This window comes from Henckelia pumila, chromosome 3, assembly GCF_033568475.1.
Source record: "Henckelia pumila isolate YLH828 chromosome 3, ASM3356847v2, whole genome shotgun sequence".
Lineage (NCBI taxonomy): Eukaryota > Viridiplantae > Streptophyta > Magnoliopsida > Lamiales > Gesneriaceae > Henckelia > Henckelia pumila.
Window position 1 is genome coordinate 178,022,502 of NC_133122.1, and position 22,223 is coordinate 178,044,724.

The 22,223-nt window shown below is 35.0% G+C and overlaps 2 protein-coding genes and 5 non-coding genes across 7 annotated transcripts; 1 reads left to right on the forward strand and 6 right to left on the reverse strand.

Moving 5' to 3' along the window:
• Positions 1-2,904: 2,904 nt before the first annotated feature.
• Positions 2,905-7,016, forward strand: LOC140891226 (uncharacterized). The gene is made up of 9 exons (XM_073299608.1): positions 2,905-3,299; positions 3,612-3,659; positions 3,815-3,874; positions 4,515-4,598; positions 4,723-4,827; positions 5,511-5,624; positions 5,748-5,848; positions 6,248-6,359; positions 6,700-7,016. Exons 1-9 carry the CDS (start codon positions 2,919-2,921, stop codon positions 6,826-6,828), a joined length of 1,134 nt encoding a protein of 377 aa, XP_073155709.1. The 5' UTR covers positions 2,905-2,918; the 3' UTR covers positions 6,829-7,016.
• Positions 7,017-7,825: 809 nt separating this feature from the next.
• LOC140893691 (small nucleolar RNA snoR137) lies at positions 7,826-7,963 on the reverse strand. The gene has a single exon (XR_012153284.1). It is a non-coding gene; the product is annotated as a small nucleolar RNA snoR137 (small nucleolar RNA).
• Positions 7,964-8,271: 308 nt separating this feature from the next.
• Positions 8,272-8,396, reverse strand: LOC140893682 (small nucleolar RNA snoR80). Its single transcript, XR_012153273.1, has one exon. It is a non-coding gene; the product is annotated as a small nucleolar RNA snoR80 (small nucleolar RNA).
• Positions 8,397-8,521: 125 nt separating this feature from the next.
• LOC140893670 (small nucleolar RNA Z152/R70/R12) lies at positions 8,522-8,618 on the reverse strand. The gene has a single exon (XR_012153262.1). It is a non-coding gene; the product is annotated as a small nucleolar RNA Z152/R70/R12 (small nucleolar RNA).
• Positions 8,619-8,657: 39 nt separating this feature from the next.
• LOC140893669 (small nucleolar RNA R11/Z151) lies at positions 8,658-8,743 on the reverse strand. The gene has a single exon (XR_012153261.1). It is a non-coding gene; the product is annotated as a small nucleolar RNA R11/Z151 (small nucleolar RNA).
• Positions 8,744-8,802: 59 nt separating this feature from the next.
• LOC140893660 (small nucleolar RNA Z157/R69/R10) lies at positions 8,803-8,888 on the reverse strand. Its single transcript, XR_012153253.1, has one exon. It is a non-coding gene; the product is annotated as a small nucleolar RNA Z157/R69/R10 (small nucleolar RNA).
• A 2,562-nt stretch (positions 8,889-11,450) lies between these two features.
• On the reverse strand, positions 11,451-13,268 carry LOC140891853 (peroxidase 27-like). The gene is made up of 4 exons (XM_073300517.1): positions 12,990-13,268; positions 12,714-12,902; positions 12,205-12,370; positions 11,451-12,102 (listed from the first exon to the last, which is right to left on the reverse strand). The coding sequence occupies exons 1-4, from the start codon at positions 13,215-13,217 to the stop codon at positions 11,693-11,695; spliced, it is 993 nt and encodes a 330-aa protein (XP_073156618.1). The 5' UTR covers positions 13,218-13,268; the 3' UTR covers positions 11,451-11,692.
• Positions 13,269-22,223: the final 8,955 nt, after the last annotated feature.

The following is a 22,223-nucleotide window of genomic DNA, read 5'->3' on the forward strand; positions in this document are numbered from 1 at the left end:
CTTAAGTGTTGTGAGGAGATGTTGGGAACATCCTCGACAACATCTGTGCTTAGACTAAGGGGGAGAATGTATTTTCGTATTCAGGGAGAGAATTGCTATTCAGAGGAGTTGTGATGTGTACTGAATTGATTAAATGTGTTTTATGATTCACTTTTGAACAGGTATTAAGTATTTTCTGATATCGCTAAGTGTTGTGTTCAGATGTTGCCAACATCCTTGACAACACTCAGAATTGAAAGATCAAATTCAGGGGGAGAAGTGATTTGATAAGTTTGAACTCATGGGGAGTTCTGAGAATTAATATTCAGGGGAAGTTGCTGAATTGCTTTTAGGTGTTTTGTCCAGAAAGGTAAAAAAGGGGAGATTGAAAGGAATTAATTATTCCTTGATATCTTTCCAGGTTTTGAAAGATTATAATATTGTGTTTTGACTTTCTAGGATTGATAGTTAATATTGTGTTTCTTATCTATATGCTTGATATATTTTAAACTAGAAATAGTTTTGATTTGAATTGAGATAATATAATATTCCTAGATTTAAAATATGGTTGATTGGATTATAGAATGATATTTCCTATATTTGAAAGAGTTTAAATATTTATGTATTTACTTGATTATTTTTTAGGAGATATTATTCACTTATCATAATATATCTGTATTTCCTAACTTATCTTTATTTCCTTATCTTTATAGATTGATTCGAGTTTGAAAGAAAAAAAGATCAAGGTTTATTGGAGATAAGATTGTTCAAGCTTAATTTGTTATCCTTCATGTTGAATAAATAGGAGAGCTGATCGAGAAGCGTGAGGTGCAGAACGTAGTGCAGAATAGAGCGAGCGAGAGCAGAGAAACACATATACTGCACAAGAGAGAGTTTCACGTCGAAAATTCAGAGACTCATTCATGAGAAATCAAGAGCTCTAAATTACATAAGAAGATTGGAGTTTTCTGTATTGCCGTGAAGCTTTTCGAGAACACTTGAAGATTACACTTGCAAGAGTGTTGATCGAAAGACCTTTTGTGGTTCTCGAATTTCGGCAATCAGGATCAATTCTTTTTGGTTTTATCGTTTTGCTTTTCGTGATTTCCGTTGATGCCTTGAAGGTTTGAGAGCACTAAAGATTGGTGATCGAAGCTATGTTGCTCTCGTATTTTGGCATCAAGGATCAACTCCTATCTTGGGTTTTCTTGTTCTACTTTTAGTAGACTTTTAAGGGAGTTGTTTTTTATTTATTCTTTATTTTCTCACATGATTGAGAAAATTGATTTTTGAAATAATTCACTAGTTTTAGGGTTTATAAAACTCTTTGATTATTTTCTAGTGAAAGTTTTGCCATGAGGCGCTGCAAGAGTATTTTATACTCTTGCTTAAATATTTGAGTCTGATTTATTTGGTTGTTTATTTATTTTATTCATGCTTTCAAAAATTCTGATGCATGTTAATCAAAGTGTTATTGAAGATGTTGTCAACACCTAGTGACAACATCTGAATCTGTTTTATGTGCAACCTTTTATTACTTTAGTACTTGTGCACATTTACTCTTGAGTATTTTTACTGTTGGTTTACTGTTGGTTTGCTGTTACTATTCACGTTTTAATATTTCCGCTGCATGTTGTGTAGGATGTTGTCAACACCTAGTGACAACATCTGATTCTGATAATTTTTATGGACCATGATATCCCTTACATATTAGTTTTGAATGAAGTAACTAATTGTAACTACTACAAATAATAGTTAGAATTGCAAATTTAGAGGGGTCAAGATAGTTTTCTGTTTTTTTGAAGATACAAACACTCAAATGTCATTTAGAACCACATCTTGAAGCCAAGATGGAAAACCAGAATACGTCCATATAAAAAGATGCAAACAAGATAAAGCAAACTTAGCAATTCGATGAGCCGCCAAATTGGTTTTCCTACGCATATGCTTAATCCCCAAGAATGCCTCATCCAAGAGAAGAACTCGAATGGCAATGAGGTGCCCATCGTATTCCAGGAACTCCGACTCATCTAGTACGTCATTCAGTGCTTCCATCGAATCTGTGTGGATCTAAAACTTGCAGATCTCACACATCTTGAAAAGTCTCATGCCAAGCAGCAACACCCACAATTCACCCCTAGAGACTGAGCCAGGATTTTGGATAGGACATGTCGCAGCCACCATGAGTCCCGAACGATCCCGAACAATGATCCCAACTGCAAAGCTCCGCTTCATCTCAGTAAACCACGCATCCACGTCCAACTGCAAGTGACCATCCGGAGGCTTTTTCCAACCCAAATCTGGCCCCACCTCTAAAAGCATTTTTTCACCCTTAAGCTTGAAACTTGATATCAACGCTTCGACGCGTTTCACGTTTTTTAAAACTTTGTTTAGAATAACATTATAATCTATTGCTAGTGTGTACAATTGGTTATAATATTTTTCCGCGAAAGATTATTTGCTCTCATTATAAAAGCGAGGCTCTAAAATCAGGTAAATTGAATTTTAAATATTCAGGTACCGTCCCAAAAAACATTCAAAGATATAGATTTATCATTATATGTGTGTCCATTATTTTTTTAGTGAACCCATATGTATTGATAAATTTTATCCTTAGATGCATTATTAAAACAGTGTCTGTGGTAGGACAAATTTTTCCTAAAATCACTAAGGTACCTATTGGTTCTGACTTCTGAATAATCTTTGAACAATTCGAAGTGCTAATCAATTCGTTTTTACGTTGGGAATCCATTATGAAATATGTTTTTTTATAGATATAAATTTGTTAGCTCATTAATAAAAAATTGAATTTTATTATAAAGATCATTTTGAAATAATTACAAATTTGAATTATTATAGTTATTGTTCTGAGTATAGAAATAGAAATTAGAAAATCCAGTACCAAAGAAAGTATTAAAAACAATATTTCCAAATCTTGAATGATCCGCCTTCTTATATCGTCTCCCTCTATAGGACGGGTCCCCATCAATACGACGCCGTTCCGTCGTCACTATTTACCGCTCAGATCCCTCGTTATCGCCTCTCGCCGCCGTGCGATGGAGCCTCAATCTCCCACGTCGGCAGCCGGAGTCGATGATTTTGTTCACGTTGTGAATCAGCCCGGGGCATTGGGTGAAGGCGGTTTCAACAGTAGTGAGGGCGGAACGGAAAGTAGTAATCATTTTAATGACAGTGGTCATTCCGGGAGGAAAGTGCTGCCTGAGGAGCTTTCGAGAAGTGTAGTGACCCTCACATGTGAGTCGGCTGCCGAAGGTGGCGTTTGCGATGTTTATTTGGTCGGCACGGCTCACGTTTCTAAGGTAATCATATATGTTTTTCTTCTCCAGTTTGTCGTTTGGTGGTGCCAACGATGTCTTTGGATTCATTATTTGGCATTGACGGTCCTATACAATTTCAATAAATAATCTGTCATTTCAAATTCCAAATTCCTTGGTACCGACCTTTTTGTGAATTTGTTTGCTAAAATGTGCTTTTGACGCACCAGCATATGTACGCACGAGAAAAAATTAATCTTGGGAGTTGGGAAATGTTTTCCTTTGGCTACGTGCGTAGAGATGGATATCAAAAGAAACTGAACCTATTTTATTTGTATTTTCTTCTGTCATTTGTAGGAATCTTGCCAAGAAGTCCAAGCTATAATCAATTTTTTGAAACCTCAGGTACTTCTCACTTGAAAGTAGTAATTCTTGTTTGATGGATTGAAAAATCACATGATTTTACTCATTCATTGTGTTTTAGTAGATTTTATTGGTTGGTTGTTTTTGTTTTTATGTTTTTACCTAAAATTGGTTAAAGGCAGGTTTGTTTATTACAGGTTATTTTCCTAGAGTTATGCTCCAGCCGCATTGCCGTTCTCATGCCGCAAAATTTGAAGGTCTTTCACCATTGACCTTGTTCCCTTGTTAAGTACTTCACGGCAACTATGTCAAACATTTCTATGATTAAAGATTTCAGCCATGGAGCCTCTCCGTACCCTATTTGTTTTTATGCCTTTTGGACGAGCAAGCATGCTTGAGGCTTGGGACAATTTGGCCATTAGCTGATTGAACTCTTTGCATTAGTTTATTTTACTTGTGGCTAATTAATTGTTTGGGCAGCTGCATATCATCCTAATTAATAGGAAGTTCATGAAGAACTAGAAAACTATGTAAATACGTGCAAGCACTCGTATACATATGCATATGCTAATTGGTTGGCCATTGGCAATATCAGGAAATTGTTTCTTCCATCAGCTGCTTCTATCTTTCTCTAAATTTCCAGTCTTTATAACATTCAAGCGAATCCATCAGCTGCTTCTATCTCTCTGTTAGATTTTCACTGAATTTCTTGAGTATGGTATATATGGCTCTGTTGTTACTGTTGGTGCTGGATACTGATTTATCAGCTTTACTTTCCTATGTCAGTTCTAATTTGGAATAATTCAAGAGTTATGCTTCCTTACTAATATTATTTTGGTTTGTTGCGCTCAAATACGGAGCCTGAAAGGAAATTGACAAGTATGTTTGGTTCACCAGGTGCCCACAATGGGAGATATGTTGGATATGTGGAAGAAAAATCATAATCTTTTTGGGATACTTTACAGCTGGTTTCTTGCTAAGGCATGATTTCATCCCCAACATGTTGGTTATTACAGTAGGAAAACATTTTATTGACTTGTTGCAAAATATTTTAAACAAAATTTACAGCAAGATTATATCTCATTGGCACTATATGTTTCATAAGGTTGCTAGTAAGCTTGAGGTTTTTCCTGGGGCAGAGTTCCGTGTGGCATATGAAGAAGCCAAGAAATATGGGGGTAAGGTGATTCTTGGAGATCGATCTGTGCAAGTAAGTTTTCTTCATGCTTGAGTTACTATCAAAATATGTTGCCTGTGATATAGCACAGCACAGTTGTTGGTCCTACTGTTTTTTAAACTCCTATTTGAAAAGCTAGGGGTGTAGATCGGGCTTTGCTATCTATTGGAAACTATGTTACTGTTTTATAATTTTCTTTGGGAAATTATGTCCTCCATGAGGTATGCCCAAAGTAGAAACGTCTTCAAACATCACGGTTACCTTTTTCCTTTCCTGAAGGGTGGTAGATGTGAACATTTAGGGGCACTTAGTTGGGAGTTCAATGGAGGGATTTCATAGTTATTAATACAAGCCCTCGTGATTTGCAGATGGTAGGCTTGGTAATTTGGGAATATGTTTGAGAGGGAAATGTAGCTGCGCCTTTTCTCATCTCACAATAGCTTTGTCCTGTGATCTTTTGAGTTTTAGTTGGTGTACTGTAATTTTAACTTTTTTCAATTGCTTAATTTTAGAAGTAAAATACTTCATGATCTAATCCTAATTTTTTCCAAATGCTTAATTTTCGAAGTAAAAAACTTCATGGTCTCTTTAATAACACCCGGGAAATGTTTCCAGAATGATTCAAATCTTGTGCTAGGAATTTCATGAGCTGTTGTTACTGTTATTCACCAGTCACTATCTATCCAATTTGTGTAATTTATTTCATTCTTTGGTAGGTAACGCTGCGGAGAACCTGGGCCAAAATGCCTCTTTGGCACAAGACAAAATTATTGTATTCATTATTGTTTCAAGCAGTTTTCTTGCCTAGTCCTGAAGATCTCAATAAAGCGGTACATTTTCAGTTCTCTGATTTTTTGCGAACCAGGGATTTTATCTGCACTATGTCTGAACTCTGAAGTCTCTGTTTTGATCATGCCATTGGAGTGATCTTAAGTCTTTTGAGTTGTTTGCAGCTGAAGGAAATGGATGATATCGACATGTTAACTCTAGTAATTCAAGAGATGAGCAAGCAATTTCCAACTCTTATGGAAACCCTAGTGCATGAGCGTGATAAGTTAGTTTTCTTATCTTCTGAGTTTATATTTGTAAATTTTCATGTATCTCATATATATATTGATAAGACGTGCCATTTGAAGTGAGTTTGGTGGTGTTCTCTGCTGCCTCATAGTTCTTAATTAATTATGATCTTGCAGTTCATGGTTTTATAAGCTTTATGAAAAAAATTTCATTATGGCAAGATGGATGTGTGGTTGAATATGTGGAAGATATTACTTTTAGAGAATGGAAACCAATTAGTTGTCTTTAAACATTTGATATTTAATCTTAGTATCCACTTAGTAAACTTGAACTGTATTATGTTATGTGACCTTCGCTCTCAATGGAACGTTTTTTTGTTTTAAGTCTTCTTTGTTGGTTATGATCTTATTTATTTTATTGTCGAATATGTGCTCAGATTCATGTCAGCCTCATTATTAAGTGTGGCCAGTGAGCATAATTCAGTGGTAGCAGTCGTTGGGAAGGGGCACCTACCTGGGATCAGTAAAAACTGGAAGCAGCCTGTTGAGGTAAGAATGGATTTTATCATTACACCTCGTCCTTTGGGTATTGCATCATTTTTCGGAAACCCTGTGCTACATGTTTGTGTTACAAACCAGCTTACAGAAGTGGTCTTTTCATATATATCATTCTGAAATGAACACCTACATGCATAATTCTTTACGAAGTCGTGCCAAATAAGTTTTGCACCCCTCATTTCTTTGAAAGTGCAATTTGTCTTGTTCATAATCAAACACATATCTAATCGACATAATTGATCTTTTTTATGGCAACTAAGGACTCTCCAGCAATGCTTCTAACATCATTACCATTTCTGTCTGGAACTGAATTGACTTCCATGATGTACAGGTGAAGCAACTTCTGAATATGCCATCACAGAACCATGGCGTTCATCTTCTCAAAATGGCCACTGCCGTTGGGGTTGCAGTTGCAGGAGTTGCTATAATATCTGGCCTTTATCTTTCCAGTAAGAAATAATAATTTTTGGATCACAGTTTGTCAATGAGAATTCCGTCCAAATGAGAATTATTCAGAAGAGGATTTTTATCTTTGTACAGCTATCAATAGTTTTTCAGATTGGATGTTTCATTTAATTTGTCTCCAAAAGTTTAATTTGTTTGTATTTCAAATTTGATCGAAGGAAAAAAAGGTTAAAAGAATAGAAAGCGCCATAATTCTAGTTTTTTTATATAATAATACAGTTAAACATTATATATAGGTTGGCAAATGGAAAAATATCAAAAGCATATCGATATTAACTTTTAGAGTAATTTTGGTATATATATGCATTGAAATTATGCATGGCGAAATGTTGCCTTAGGCTCTTAGCTTCTCCTGAATATTCAGACAATAAAAAGAAAAGGGCAAACAAGATTTCAAAAGTCATGAATTCCATTGATTTTCATATATTACAAACGATGATCACCAATCTTTTATGCAACCCAACAAAGAAAAATAGACAAATAAACAAAACGACAGCTTAACTTTACCTATGATTTCCCAAAAACGAAAAGAATAAGTAGACAAATAAATAAACAAAATGACAACTAAACTTCAGCCTGCATTCCAATTACGATTTGTATCGCAACATTTCAGGATCCGAAAACCATACTACATCCACCGGGCAACGGCAGAAGTATTTTGGCACCTCTTCTACGCAGTGGAAATAACCTACAAGCTTTCTTCCATCATCCATTGTTGATGTGAAAACCTTTTTGAGCCTACCCACTAAAATCTTCCAACAAATCTTCCCACCCATAAATTCCAAAGTGCTATTTTTATAGTTATGAACCAAAGGACAGTTAAAACAATTGTGTCAAGGGAGTTCATGTTTAAAATGGAGTTCAGATTTATTCAAGTCCCTTTTAATTGTCCATTAGCGTTTCAAAAGTGGTGGGGAAGTGACCCTCTCTTTTTTTGCATTACATCCAATGGTGATAAGATCGGTGAGAAATCCGGGTACAAATCAGATTCAAAATGTAGCAGGAGACAGGTAACATGATGATACAAAAAAGAGCACATCATGCTGTTTAATCCTGGCATTACTCTATGCTTCTGAAACATGAACTTCTCTCACTTAATTCACTAAGAGAGTTCCCAAGTAGGAAGCAACATCTCACACTACTTTCTCAAGAAATAGAAAAAAACAATGTTCAATAATTCAAAATGTGACAACCCAGATCATCATGCTAACTACAAAAAATCATAGCTGCTGCTAGCCATGGCAAGCTCGAATGGTAGATTGGCTTTATTATCATCATTTTGTGCTTTCCTTGACACGATCAAATGGCGAAATACCAATTGCCGCAACGCCTCAGAAAGCAGATCAAAACATCATAACTCGAAAGTTAATATCATAATAATAATGTCTAAAGTAAAAAATCCAACTTCATGAAGTGAAGATAGTAAATAATTGCTTTGATATATTTGTGGTGTTTCCGGGATCTAATGGCATGGTTTAATCCATTGATCAGGATAGCCACATCTTAAAATTTAGCACCCAAGCCATTATATCAAGAGGAACTGAAATATCCTCTGGAATTGGTAAAGGGTGCATTTTTTTTACATCAAAATTCAAACTTGAATTAGATTACATCAAAATCAAGTGCAAATCCACATAAGCAAAGATAAACTAAGAATTAAAATCTAAGAATTAAAATAAATTCAAATTTTTGCTCAGTGGAAGGAGAAGTCGTTAATTAATCCGGCTCACGGATTCATCCACTGCCCTGAAAACACCTAATGGTGCCTTATCTCATCATCGCAAAAAAAAAAATGAAGTAATTTACGAAAAATTTGAGAAAATATGGCTTCAGTGTGTGTAACAATCAGATCATTGATGAATAATCTCACTGAAATCCGCTAAGATAATTGATTTTTTCATCATAAGCCATACCCATAAAAAGGATTCTCAAAAAAAATAAAAACACCAAATTTGAATAAATAAATAAAAAGTGTGCTCAGACAGCCAAGGGTTAGTCTTCAAATGCTAGATCAGAAACTCTAGTCCACATAAATTGAATCATCACCGCACACAGATCGTGAACAATACAAGAAAAAAAAACAGAGAATTTGTGCGTCAAAAGAGATGAAGGAAGGGAAAAATAAGAGAGATGAATTGCACCATCAGCTGCAGCTGCTGCCAATATATACAAATTTGTTCGAGAATCACGCAGCTTCGGCTAGGGTTTTGTTAGGGTTCTTGGATGAGGGCTGTGGGCTGTGATACATTGCCCATTGGACTCATTTACTCTATTTTTTACGAGGCTCATTTTAATGCCCTCAGGCCCATTAAAAATTAACAAATATTGGATATGTGTTTATTATAATTTTACTCTCAGACAAATCTTTTTTTTTTTTAATCCACACGTGCCTGAGATACATAGTTTATTTTAAATAAAATTATCTAAAATTATATTTTTTTAAAACCAAAAAAAAAAAGGAATCAGCTAAAATTGGTTGATATATGATCGTTAAAATATTTTTCAAAATTAATTTGAAAAGGAAAAAAAAAAAAAAAAAACCAATCTTCTTACTTCCTCACAAAAAGAAAAAAAAAACAACTAATATTTGGATATAATTTACATGTATAGATCCTATATATGAATTTCATGCTGGATCCATTTTAGAACATAACTCACTCGATGATTACATGACAATATAATGAATGGGTTTTTATAAGATGTCGAGGAATATCAGGCGCACATTAATGAATAACCAGAAATACTAGAATATACATATATAACACAAAAAACAGTAGTATTTGTGCTTGACGGAGTATGAGACGAAAGGTAGAATATGGACTCTCTTGTTATGATAAATAATTGTAATGTTCCGTTGGCAAATAAAAAATATGACAAACAAATAAAGAAATAGACCAAAAACAATATATTACATCTATGACAAGTCAACTAATAATCGAAATAATTATACAAAATACTATCTATTTAGTTGTTTTAGATGCCATAATAATTTTCAAATATATATGTATTTGAAAATAAATCATTCAATTTTGCCAAACATCGTAGTTTTTTTTTTTTTTTTTTTTTTTTCATTTGTTAAATAGAATCTCACAACAATCAAGTCCGAACACAACTCATCACCTAAAAATTGTTGAAATTTCATACAAGACTTCATCAAACTAGTTAAAAGTTTTTTATTTTTAAATTTCAGTGGACCACCAACTCAACATATATATAATTTTTTTTTTTTAAAAAAAAATTGGCCCTTTTCAGAGCTGGGCTCTGAATAAGGATGTAAACGAGTCGAGCCGAGTCGAGCTTTTGAATGTTCAAGCTCAGTTCATTTATAACCGAGCCGAGCCCGAGCTTATTTAACGAATATATTCATGTCTCACGAGCTTATTCGAGCTTTTATCGAGCTTAAACGAGCTTCATATATTTAAACTATAAATTTAAATATTCATTAAATTAATTAAAAACTAAATTATATATTTGAAAAAATATAATATTATTATTAAAATTTGTAATTTTATTCTAATAAATTAATTTTTATAGATTTTTCATAAGTAAAGTGTAAATTTATAAATTAAATATCAATAATATTATTTTTTCGTCTAAGAGATGACTTACGAGCTTGTTAACGAGCCTGTTCACGAGCTAAAGAATCGAATATTGTAAAACTCGAGCTTGGTTCGTTTGCCTTAACGAGCCTCATTAAACGAGCTCGAACGAGCTTTTAACGAGTCGAGTCCCGAACAGCTCGCAAACTGTTTGGCTTATTTACATCCCTAGCTCTGAGGCGGAACCCTCCTTGGCCTTATTAAACTCCAGACTTGTGTATATAATATGTATATATATATATATATATATATAAATTCTTCATGAAATTATTGAGAATTAAATTCAATTAAGCTGCAGAATAATCCCCAAATTCAACTAGGGGTGGATTTTCGGTATATCGTATCCAAAATATTGGTATGAAAAAATTCATACCGATATCGATATCGAAATTTCAAAATTTTAGTACGGAAAAAATCCACATTGATACCGCACAGATAGCGAAAAAAAATTCGATATACCAAAAAAATGTTTATATATCGAAAAAATTTTGGTACGGTATCCCAAAAATTGGGTATTTTGGTTCGATATCTCAGCCCTAAATGTAACCAGATATAATAGCAATTAATATTAGTCGTCTTATGCACACATTGCAAGGTGTAACATAAAGAATATTTCTGTTTGACCAAACTCGAGTTTGAACCGATACATGGTTCCACCATCTCAGCCAGAAATGCAGCAAAATGAGTGAAATCAAAAATATTCATGGTCAAAATACGATAAGCAGATTAATTAGTTGCCATCCGAGATTGCGAGAGATATTAATTAATTTTATTGATTTTTAAACGCTTTACATCTTGATTTTTACTGTACAAAATACTAATAATGTCATAGTCGAGATATTCAAGTCTGAATTAGTGAAGTACGATATTAATGATATATAGAGACACACAAACTTTGAAATATGCCCATTTTTTTTCTTAATTAATTGAAGTAAGATATCAGTCAGTACTCTACTAGTCCGTTTTAATTGCATGCTGACCAATTTTCTACGTTATATTAAATTCTAAAAAAAGAAAATAAAACAGTAAAAACATTTACTTGGATTTATGAACGTCGTCACTCATTACATTGAAATAATTATAAATTGAGAATAATGATTAATGTATTACACGACAAAATCAATTAACCCAAGAAACTCACATACATATTAAAAAAACACAATGAACTTTTAAAATGAAACAAAATGAAGCATCGGATATTGACCCAAAAAACAGACAAATCATGATATTAATCATGAAAAATACATTTGAATGAATCAATTAATTAATAGCCGAGCAAACCTTTCTGATTTCTCCTGCAGACCCTGTAAGCACCTGAATCTTCCCCATTTTAACCATCGATGCCGCAAAATCCTGGAAGAAGCTTGATGTACCAGATGAAGCCGCATGAGCCTGGACATACGCATTGGTCACGGTGTTATTCAGTAGTGCTGCATCTGATTGGAAAAGCCCCCGATTTCGGACCACGGTTGTGTAGTAGTCGATGTCGAATGTCTTGGAGCTCTTGGGATCCATTTCAACTGTGTTGTTACCTTTTGGAGGTGGGCATTGTCTTTTCAGGGTTCGCACGTATGCCGGGTCCAGGGTTGGATCGGCGTCGCCTATGCCGGTGAAATTATAGATCCGAGTCGAAAAGCTGGAGCAGTGGGAGATCCCAATTGTATGACCTCCTATATATATATATATATATACAAGAAAAATTAATTCTAATATTCAAACGAATTAAATTTACGTGCATGCATATATGAAATATTTTGGACGCACGTACGTACCGGACAAGACTACGAGATCTTTAACAGTGAGATTCTTTGCACTGAACGATGCTATGAGCTGAGTGGCATTGGCGAAAGGGGGAGGCAGATTTATCAAAGCATCCAGTGCTACTGAAACATTGCCATCTTTTCTTCCCAATGGAACTGCCCAAGATGGTCCACCGATCTGCATGCGCGCGGTACGTACCAAATCAAGCACAAACGCGTGAAATTACAAAATAACTTTTAGTTTTCGATTATTTTGGTCCAACGGCCGGCTGATACGTGGCACTAGAAAATGTTGACGTGACATATCAAACTGATACATCATCATTTGGACTAAAATAATGAAACGTCAAAAGTTAATGTATACCAAAACTAAACTTTGAAAAGTTAATGGATAAAAAAAAAAAAATGGACCTTGAATAACCATAGTTACGTGAGACTATTTTGTTTACGAAATTCTGGGTTATGAAATAATTGCATACAAAAAAAAATGTAGCTACCTAGGGCAAAAAGTTTATACATACCCTTTTGACAGCATCTCGTGCAGCTAAAGTTAGAATATCAGCACAGGATACTTTTCTTGGACAAGCCTTCTCCACCGCCGATTTCACGGCGTCGATGATTTCGAAACCTCGGAGAGTTAAATTGGGAGCCGCATCCCTTTCAGCCGTGTTGTTTGGCGTCGACTTTAGGAGCACTGATCCATCGCATCCCTATATAAATATAATGAATTAACCAAAGATTTTAAAATAATAAATGAATTTATTCGAGAAGATCACTAGCTAAATTATATTACGTACCCTCACAAAACAATCATGGAAATGCATTCTGAGCAACGAAGCAGCGAAGCCAGGCACATGATCAACGTATCTGTTAACCACTTTGGCCACAATGGTGTCCAGTGAAGGGCATGTTTTATTGTAGTAACCCTCAGTCAGATTCTGTGCATTAGCTTGCTGCACCAACACGAACACCACGAAGAAAATCGAGACAAGCTTTGGAACAACAACATTATTATAGTTTGCCATGTTTTAATTGTTTGAGTTAATATCAAACAAATTAGACAATAGATAATGTTGTTTGTCTTGGGATGGTTTTCGTCGAATCCCGGAGGCCCGTTATATAGTTGGAGGATTAACTTCAACTTGTGCTTGACACACTGTTCCAAAATTCATATATTATTCACAACAAACAGCAAACACATGATGTTAGCTAGAAGATATTATATAAACGATCGATGTTGACTTTTGTTAATTGCTATTTTTATTGTTTCTATCAAATAATTGGAGATCGTGGCGTGGCTTCTTCATATTATAAGTTAACTCCTAGATGGTTAAAAAAATGAATTAAAGATTCTTTGATTGGATAACTTAGATCCAACCATTGAAAATGGTATGAAGGAATTCGGAAAACATGTTAAAATAATGTTCTTTTGGATTCAAATTAATCAATGAACATGACAGTGGATATACGCATTGATAGATAGGCATTTAGAATATTCTGTTTAGTTTCCAATGTAATCCACCTCCACACCTAAGACCTAACAGAAGTTACCTCAAGAAATTAATAAATTGATTAAGCTAGTGTTTGAAAATGATTTTAAAAAATTATTATGAGCTTCTTTGTATAAAATTTTCAAAATTTATGCTTCCTTCACAAGGCGACGGCCTCGTGCACCGTAACTAGCTGATGATCGGGAAGCTAGAGAAGGATTCTACATATATAGGTGTCCACACACACACACACACACACACACACATATATATATATATAGATCTAGCTCCCACACGCGCGACCTGATCGAACATGGTTACGCTCGGACAAAGCTTGATCTTGATCACAACTCTATGGAAACTAAAGAACACCATGCATGTGACTCCGCAATTTTTTTGGGTCAATAGTTGGAATCTTAGTAAATATAATGAAAGGCACGTTCTTGCATCATGAAATAATGGATTTATTTATGAAATAAATTAAATTGACCAGTAAAAGTACTAGTTAATTCGATCTAATCACAATATTTATTAATCTAAAATTAGTGCCAAAAACAACTTGAGCCAGCAGCACGATTTTAAGCTCGTTGGAGCAGTTAATTAGAGTGCATGAGACAGAGTTGACATTGAGTCTTTTTTTATACTAGCTAGATTAATTATAATTAAACCCAGCTTGAATATTGGTTGAGTTAATTACGTTGAGTTTTATATTTTTGTGTTTCATGAACTTTAATTTCAAATACCATTTAAATTAATACAACCAACGCTCGAAATATTGGAATTGAAGTACTTATAAAGCTCAAGGTAACTCTATACATTGATTATTTCCTCGATCGGTCTAGCTAGCTAGTTAGTTTTGTAAATTAAAATTAAGTCGTCATCATATTTTAATTAGTTAGTTAACCAATCAAATTAATGATATCACGTTGGAATGATTCGGAGGAATAAACAAATATAACTTAATTTCACTTTCATGAATTAGCATAAATTTAGTAATATTCTGGTGGAAATTGGCACCGAGTTTGCTATTAAAAAAAGAAGGAAAACTAAGTTCAAACTATAATAAACATAATATAACAATTTTAAAAAAAATATCTGAAATCACATTTTATTTTATAAATTATTACCAATTCAAAGCTAATAATGTTCGCAGAAGTACTCCACGTTGACCATAATTATATACGAGGTCTCACATGCATATTATTGGGGGCAAAAACGTGTTAGTTGGAATGAATACAAGGTGATCTCGCATTACCAATTGCCTTTAAAAAAATCTAGTCCTCTTCACGAGCTTTTAGTTTATTTATTTATTTATTAGTTTAAAAAGTAGCGGACAAAAAAAATAAAATAAAATAAAATATTACTTATTTCAACAATAAAAATGTATTTTCCGCATCTTTTTCCGAGGTTTGCTATTGATTTTTAGTATAAAAACTATTTTCAACCCTCAATAAGTACATGTTTATTTGTTTATCGAAAAATTAATAAAATAATTCTATTAACATTAGAAATGTAAGGCATCAAAGTACGAGTGCTATCAAAGTTATAAGGAGCACTCTCAAATTCTCAATGTTCTATATATCATCTTGAGTGTATATATCAACATATGCAAAAAGGTAATACAAAATGTATGTGAAATACATTATACATTGAACCATCGGATTAGAATTTAAACCTAAAATGAAACTAGGTTCTGTTGATTTTTTCGCGATCAAAGTTTTTATATGGAAATTTTTCCAAATGCCAGACACTGTCTGTAGATTGTTTGGACAAATTGTGGAATCAAATAGAGACGAATTATCACTTAGGTTGCGCTTAGATAAAATGATTTCAAATCCATGAATTTCAAATATATTTTTGTTTTTCAAATAAGTAGGACCATAAACCTCAAATTTACCTCTTTCATATTTATGTAGTATTTTATGTTAATTATGATGTATTTTGTTGGGTTCGGAAACATAATCAATCTTGATTTTGATGATAACAAAGCTTGTTATAACATTTTTAACATATTTAATCAAATATGTAGTTAGTAGATCAAAAGTTGGAAGGTTTGAGAAGCTAGAACTGAAATTCAGTCAAGCTGGAAATCTGGCGACTGGCGCAACTCATTGTTTCGAATATTTTATGTCTATTTACTATATTGTGTTACTTATTGCTACTGTTTTGGATTATATTGTTGAAATATTTTATGTGTTTGAGAAAATACAAAAAATAAAAATAAAAAATTGCATACGAAGTGTTTGATAACATGTTTCAACCAAACTATTTTATCATTTCAACTTGCATTCTTTTTCATATGATTTCTAAATGTTTAATCGGTTTTATAGGGTTATATTGAGTGTCTTCTGTTTGGTTTTGTAATCAAACTCAATATAATACTTCGATGCTTGATTCATTTTTTTTACATTTCAAGAACGAGCTATCGTAGCTCTAATTTTTTTAAAGTGTGTATTCATCCTTTTACACATGTTTCGATCATAACATATTTCAAGTTCACTAAATAATAATATCATTTGAAATTCATAATACTTTATATAACTAATTTGTAAATAATTAATGTATGATTTAAAATTTGCTATATTGTTTCAAGTTGAAAATAACTCTATAATCGAAATCTATGGATTTTAAATCTTTCGATCTAAATACTAACCTTTGTTTTTTTGTTTTTTTATTCACTAGCTATGTGCATATATAATGGTTTATTTCCTCACGACTTAATTAAGAAATGGATATGATTCCAGATTTTGCCTCTAGTTAATAATATCTACGATCTTTTAGATCTGATCTTGGCCAAGGTAATAGAAGACGTGCACTTACTCTAAAAAAATAAATAAATGAATAAAACAAAAATACGTGCACTTATATAGCTGCGGAAGTTGTTGATATTCAGATTCTTTTAATTAAAATTAGATGAAGTGGTATATATTTAGACACTAAAATTTGTTCAATTAATAATCTATATCTTCAATGTTAAACATTGTCATTTAGTTATATAGCTTTTACTATCTTGGTTTCCTAGTTTTTAAATTTGGGCTTAATTTGTTTGTATTTAAGTATTGTAATTTTTGTAAAAACCATATTATATTGAAAATTGATGGCAAAATAGCATATTATAAAACAATTTATTATAATTAAAATAGAGCTATTTAATTTATCTAACAATGACTACATAATATAAAAAAAATTAGTTTCTTATGAACAAATATCTATTTAATTAATATTATAATTACATATTGACCTTTACTATTTGAAATAATAGATGAATTTCTTTTTTAAATTATATGTAATATAGTTATAAATGAACATTAGTTAAATTTTAAAAAAATTATCTTATCTTATAAAAATAATATAAACAGGATATTTTTCACGCAACTCAAAAGAAAAATTTCCATTAATTACCGAAGTATAATCATATGTTTGACTTCGTAACTTATAAAATGAGCGAAGTAAAATATATGTTTTTACTTCGGCACTGATCCAATTCTGCATTAAAAAAATGACCAAAGACTTCGGAAATTTAAGGTATAAGACTTCGGCGATTCAGCGAAGTAAAAAAGTACCCTATTACTTCACGTGACACTACTTCGGTAATTAAGTTCCTACGACTTCGGTTATTAACCAAAGTCTTACGCGATTTTTCTACTAGTGATTGATTGATTTTTGATTTACGAAATATTTATTGATTGATATTTGTGCATAATTCTTGCTTTTAATCTGGCCAATTAATTGCATGTCTGTTGTTTGATCTGGACTTGAAAAGAAAAGATTGAATTTAACTTCAAAAATATTGATCAACACATGGTTAAACCGACTAGAAATAGTATTCGGTTTCAGTGTGCGATTTTAGGCAAAAGCTGAAATTCCATAACTCGTGAATGCATTTTTGTTTAATTAAATTCAATTAGAAATAATTGTACTGTTAAATGAAAATAAGATTATTAATTATAAAAATAGATTAATAATTATTCTAGAGAATTTCGTCGTGAATATGAATGAGTCTTGTTTGATTAAATCCAATACATGTGTTGGGATCGGTTCAGAGGGTAGAGGGGGGGGGGGTGAATACACTCTGAAACTTTTCTTCTTCTTCTTCTTTAAAATGATCAAGTGAGGTTTAGTTCACTTAATCTGTTTTTTCAACTTCTAAAACGGTTTGAACAACTTTAAATAGTGCGGAAATAGTTCAGAGGTTTTAGTGATGCAAAGTTTATAATGCAAATGTATGAGCAGAATGTAAGATAAATAGCAGTAAAGACTAAAGCACGATTTTATGGAAGTTCGAAGGCTTAATCCTTCTACGTCTCCCCTTCTTCCACTTAGGAAGGAATTCACTAGAAGACTTTGGTTATTACAACGTCTTGTAATACACCCACATCAGACTTAGGACTTATCCAATGCCTAATCCGAAACTCCTAGATTTATACAGATAAGATTCTCAGTTCTTATCAGACTGGTGGAAGCTTTCAGAGCAGCTTCAAGTCTCTTCAACACTGAGTATAGTAGAGTTGAGCTTCTCAAACTGCAGAGCGGTCGAGAGGCTTGGAAACCCTAGGATGATCCTTGATGATCAGATATGTGAGCTGTAGGCGAGGGTTTATTTGAGCAGCAAAATGAATGATCTTGTAAGTGTGCTCAAGTATATCAGATGAGGACTTCTGATATTAATCAAGTGATTGAGTTGATTGAGATTTTTCGAATTGCTTGTCTCCCCGTGCTTCACTTCTTGAGCAATCTTCCCTTTATATAGGTCAATCATCAACGTCTTTATTTTGAACGTTCTGATGCTGCATTGAATGCATATTTAATGCTCATAAATGCATTGATGATTCTGCATGAAGATCGTACACTGCAGACAACTTCCAGGGTCCAAAACTGGAATAAACGGTCGAATGCTTTATCTGTAGTCATTCTGTGTTTTTGCTATTTTGGTGCAACCTGTTGTCTCGATTGCAGGAGTCAACATATCTTCTGACACGCCGGTTCTGCTTTTAATAAAAGATCCTGCAAAGAACATCTTGTCACAGGTACTTGTCTTTGAGCTATCTTGATAAGCAGTTGGCATTCTACCGGTAGATAGATATTTGTCCTCTGCTGGTTTGAATAACCAGTTGATAAGCTTGTGACTTCAACCGGTCGAGAGACAAAGGCGGTTGACAAGCTTCCGGTAGATAGATTTATCCTCTGCTGGTTTGAATAACCAGTCGATAGGCTTGTGACTTCAGCCGGTCGAGAGCAAAGGCGATTGACAAGCTTCCGGTAGAAGTTGTAGTAGATTCCTGAAATACAATGGTTGGCAGCACATTCCTATACAATGAGTTGTTGTTTGTTATCACCAAAATATCGGATTCAACAATTTCCCCCTTTTTGGTGATGACAAAACTTAAGTGCTCCAAGAACAATATGAAAGCATTAAAATGAACTTCATTGAGAGAATGAATTTCATCAAGTACAATAAGCATTTTTATTACACCTACAAAAAAAATAAAAGATGCAGCTGCGATAAGTAAAGAAGAGAGAAGGTGTTCATCTTTTGAACCAACTGGCTCCTCCTGACCTATCGCCTTCTCTTCTTCTTCTGTCGGCTTCTTCTTTTCTTCTGGACTCTTCTTCACGTCTTCTTGCCTCTGCTGCTCTACGTTGCTCTTCTTCCCCCTTTTTGGCATCACCTTGGTTGAGTCGAAGGATGACCTCAGTGAGTTGAGTGCCAAGGCAGGCTTGCATAGTGTCTATTTTTGCATCGATTTGAGCAAGTAGAGTGGCTTGCATAGTGTCCATCCGATCATTCAACTGCTTATGAAGGCGGTTTTCGGATCGGATAACTTGTTCGGATACGGTAGAGAGCGTGTTGATTTGAGTGCGATGATGATTATTGATCTCTGTGGACAGACGAGCAAGGTCTCGAGACACGGTCTCGAAATGCCGAATCATCGTCTGGCGTGAATTATCAACCGATAAAGAAGAGTTTGTTATGTCTTGAGAGAAGGACCTAACCGTTTGCATGAGCTCATGTAGCCGATTTATCAAGGTATGATCTAGAGCTGCGGCCATGGCTTCAATTAAAGAATCATCAGTCTGAAGCATTTGCCCTTCTGGGTCATTTCTTGGTGAAATCGGGCTAGACTCACGATGATGTGGTGCAGGTGAACTGGCTGGAGAGCTACCCGATGGACCTTCCAATAATGGTACAGTTGGAAATGTAATAGTTTCGACTGCAGCCAATATGGTTGGTGGAGTATCAGGATCCGCACTTGGTTCATCCATAATGAGATCTTCCATAAACTTTTCAGTAGATGGAGACGGTTGAAGTGCTGGATCAGCATCAGTCACTTGCTGTTCTGGAGATGCAGGTGATACAATAGTGCTTGATATCTCCGTTGGGGGCACTATTGCTTCACTACTGCAAGGAGCCTCTGTCACAGAGGTGACAGGTATCTCTAGTGCAATCACTTCTAAAACATTTTGTGAATGACCGGGAGAGGTGTGAGCGGTCGTTACTGAAGAGGAGTAGGCAATCACAACTGCTTCCGGTTGAGTGACTGCTTGGACTGCGGTGGAGAAGGGGTCGACCGATGAAGATGCTGCCACACTCGATTTTAGAGCAGAGGATTGAAAGAGGTCAGCACTGATGAGATCGGTCAGAATCCCATCTGAAGAAGGGAGAGCATAGACGTCTTCTTCACCCTGATCTTGAGTGAGAAAGGTCTTCATCATCACTTGTGCTTCCAGCACATAAGCTTGTAAACAGGCTGCTGAAGCTGGTGTTTTGACATTGTTGAGAGCTTGGAAGTGCTGAAGTAGTGGAGTGATTTGACGTAGACTATCCTGTAGTCCAGTCAAAATCACAAAGTCATCGGTAGCGGTAGGACTCTTGGATTTGAAATTCTTGACACGCTCATTAATTAGCAGAGATAGCAGGCTTCCTCGAAGCTTCAAGTCTATGAGCTGTCTTCTTCCCAGAGCCTCCACGATGTCTTTAGTATCAGCAAATAGAAGCATCTTCTGCTCAATGACGTTAAGAGATTTCCACTTAGGAAATATTTGAGCGAGTGTCAAGTGAGTGCGGGAGTGATGCCATCTGTCAAACGTTGTAGATGACGCTTTACAGTACGAAGCACGTGAGAGATGATCAAATTGAGTTCTACCATAGCTGCTGGTTGAGCCTTGGATGTGTAGATCATCACACCTTTCCCTTTGTCTTTGGGATCAGCCAGAGTGACCTTAGGAGCTGATGAGGCACCTTCCTGGATTATCACACCCTTTGTAGGACGAGGAGCAGTAGAAGCAGCAGCGGTAGTAGTCTCGACCGTTGGAATGGTAGGAGCAATTCCAGAAAGAGACTTTAGCTTCTTATGCTGCCTCTTCTTCTCGCCTGCAGGCGTGGATGACACAGCTGCTTTGGAGATAGAAGGAGATGACTTGCTGAAAGCTTGAATCAGTGGAACATTCTCACGTGATTCGTCTTCAGAGTCAGATTCGATGATCAGTTGGCGCTTGGCAGACTTTTTGGTGTCGACTGGTTTGGCCACGATCGGAACCGTTGAAAGCGGTTGTGGGATAGCAATAACCTTTGCGGTTGAGGGCAAGGTGTCGACCGCAGTATCCTTTTTGTTCAGGAATTTGAGAATCGTGGACTTGTTGAGCCATTTGGTGGGATGCAGAGGCTCAGTTTTGGAGAAGTCCACTCCAAGGACGCTCAAAATGTGGCAAATTTGCAGAGCAAATCCCTCGGATTGCCCTTTGCCCCTGATCATTTCACATAGAATATTGAATAGAATATCTGACCAGTTTATGTTGATCTTGGAGGCAATACACGCCATGTATTGAAATTTCTCCAGCGTCACTTTGTCGTAAGAACCAGCCTTGGCCAGAAGATTCTTGGCCACGATGTTGGTCAAGAGCCTGAACGGAGCTTTGAGAGATGTCTTCTGGGCCGGCAGTTTGATTGGAGCATCAGTGGTTGAGAAATCCTTCAACCAATAAGAGCAATTACCATCTGGAAGATCCGTGCATTTTGTCAAACCCCTGGAGGGCAGATCAAATGTGCTGGCGAAGAACTTCTGATTGAAGGAGTAGGCCTCTGTCTTGATCAAGCATTTGATAGTCCCATGCTCGATTTGAGCGGTTGCGAAGAACTCCTTCAAAATAGGCAAATCGCAGATGGCGCTGCATTCCAGAAATTTCTTCAGTCCAGAGGCTTCAAGCATGGTGAAGACCTCAGTTATTCCTGCGTTGTTTGCCTTAGCAACGGAATCAAAGTTGATTGCAAGGCAAGTCTTCTGGATCGACATGATAGCTGTAGATAAGAACTTGAGCAGAGAGTAATCAAAAGCTTGAGAGTAATTCGATGGAGCGTTTAGTGCAATATGAAAGCTTTAGCAAATGTGAAAGATTGATATACGAGTGTAAAGTAGTATATATAGGAACCTATGGGCCATAGGGTGACGTCATGAAAAAGTGTTTTTGAAATTCGAAATGTTTTGAAGAGTATAATCACCGCGCCCAATTAATGTCAACTGGTTCAAAGCACAAGGCTGCTAG

What these genes read in the sequence shown, in the direction of transcription:
- LOC140891226 (XM_073299608.1), top strand. Translation starts at nt 2,919, where the DNA reads ATGATCCGCCTTCTTATATCGTCTCCCTCTATAGGACGGGTCCCCATC. An exon ending in TCAATTTTTTGAAACCTCAG is followed by an intron (nt 3,660 to 3,814) that starts GTACTTCTCACT and finishes TGTTTATTACAG; the next exon opens with GTTATTTTCCTAGAGTTATG. An exon ending in ACTGGAAGCAGCCTGTTGAG is followed by an intron (nt 6,360 to 6,699) that starts GTAAGAATGGAT and finishes CATGATGTACAG; the next exon opens with GTGAAGCAACTTCTGAATAT.
- LOC140891853 (XM_073300517.1), bottom strand. Translation starts at nt 13,217, where the DNA reads ATGGCAAACTATAATAATGTTGTTGTTCCAAAGCTTGTCTCGATTTTC. An exon ending in TCCATGATTGTTTTGTGAGG is followed by an intron (nt 12,903 to 12,989) that starts GTACGTAATATA and finishes ATATTTATATAG; the next exon opens with GGATGCGATGGATCAGTGCT. An exon ending in CACGAGATGCTGTCAAAAGG is followed by an intron (nt 12,371 to 12,713) that starts GTATGTATAAAC and finishes GCGCGCATGCAG; the next exon opens with ATCGGTGGACCATCTTGGGC.